We start from the raw sequence: 1,075 nt of genomic DNA, 5'->3' as shown, positions 1-1,075 counted from the left end.
GGCGGGGCCTGCGAGGGGCGGGGCCTGCGAGGGGCGGGGTCCAGGCTCCCCGGCGGGGTGTCGGCTAAAGGCGCGGAGCGCGGGGCTCCAGAGCAGCGCCCGCTGGAGAGGCGTGGGGACCGAGGGCGGCGCGGTCCCGGCCAGCCCGCCAGCCCCCGCGCGGATCCCGCGCCCTTACCCCTGCCGGCCATGCAGCCCCAGGGCTGAGGCGGCCCCATGGCCAAGCCGGCGGTCCCGGCGACGACGGCGCATGGAGAACTTCCGTAAGGTGCGCTCGGAAGAGGCGCCGGGGGGCGGGGCCGAGGAGGGCGGCCCGGGCTGCGGCCCCTTCGCCGACCTGGCGCCCGGGGCCGTGCACATGCGGGTCAAGGAGGGCAGCAAGATCCGCAACCTGCTGGCCTTCGCCACCGCCAGCATGGCGCAGCCGGCCACCCGCGCCATCGTCTTCAGCGGCTGCGGCCGGGCCACCACCAAGACCGTCACGTGCGTCGAGATCCTCAAGCGCCGCCTGGCGGGCTTGCACCAGGTCACGCGGCTGCGCTACCGGAGCGTGCGCGAGGTGTGGCAGAGCCTCCCGCCTGGGCCCACGCCGGGTCAGGCTCCCGGCGAGCCGGCCGCCAGTCTCAGTGTACTTAAGAACGTGCCAGGCCTCGCCATCCTACTTTCCAAGGACGCGCTGGATCCGCAACAGCTCGGCTACCAGCCCCCGAACCCCCATCCTGGTCCTTCGTCCCTCCCGACCGCGCCGACGTCCAAGAGGAGCCTAGGAGAGCCCGCAGCTGGAGAAGGTACCGCGAAGCGGGTACAGCCTGAGCCAGGGGCTGCGGACGAGCACCGGACTGCCTAAGACCCGGGCCACCTAGACCGACAGGATCTTATTCCCAGCGCCTCTACTTTAAAACGCATCCCCAGCCTTTCATGCCTGGGTCCCCAGGAGCCCACATGCTGGACACAGCTTCTCAGACTGGCAGCACGGACCGACCCCAAGGCGACAAGAGAGGGGGCCCCCGGGAATGGCAGGAGGAGGTTCAGAGGAGCCCCGGGATGTCTGGAATGGAATGGTTGATTCTACAAC

General features: G+C 71.1%; 1 protein-coding gene across 1 annotated transcript; it reads left to right on the top strand.

Moving 5' to 3' along the window:
* Positions 1 to 235: 235 nt before the first annotated feature.
* Positions 236 to 847, top strand: RPP25 (ribonuclease P/MRP subunit p25; the record flags this gene model as incomplete). Its single annotated transcript, XM_080690530.1, has 1 exon — positions 236 to 847. Exon 1 carries the CDS (start codon positions 251 to 253, stop codon positions 845 to 847), a length of 597 nt encoding a protein of 198 aa, XP_080546656.1. The 5' UTR covers positions 236 to 250.
* Between the last annotated feature and the right edge of the window lie 228 nt (positions 848 to 1,075).

Source organism: Muscardinus avellanarius (genome assembly GCF_963383645.1).
Source record: "Muscardinus avellanarius genome assembly, chromosome: 3".
Classification (NCBI taxonomy): Eukaryota; Metazoa; Chordata; class Mammalia; order Rodentia; family Gliridae; genus Muscardinus; species Muscardinus avellanarius.
This window is presented reverse-complemented; position numbering and strand designations above follow the sequence as displayed.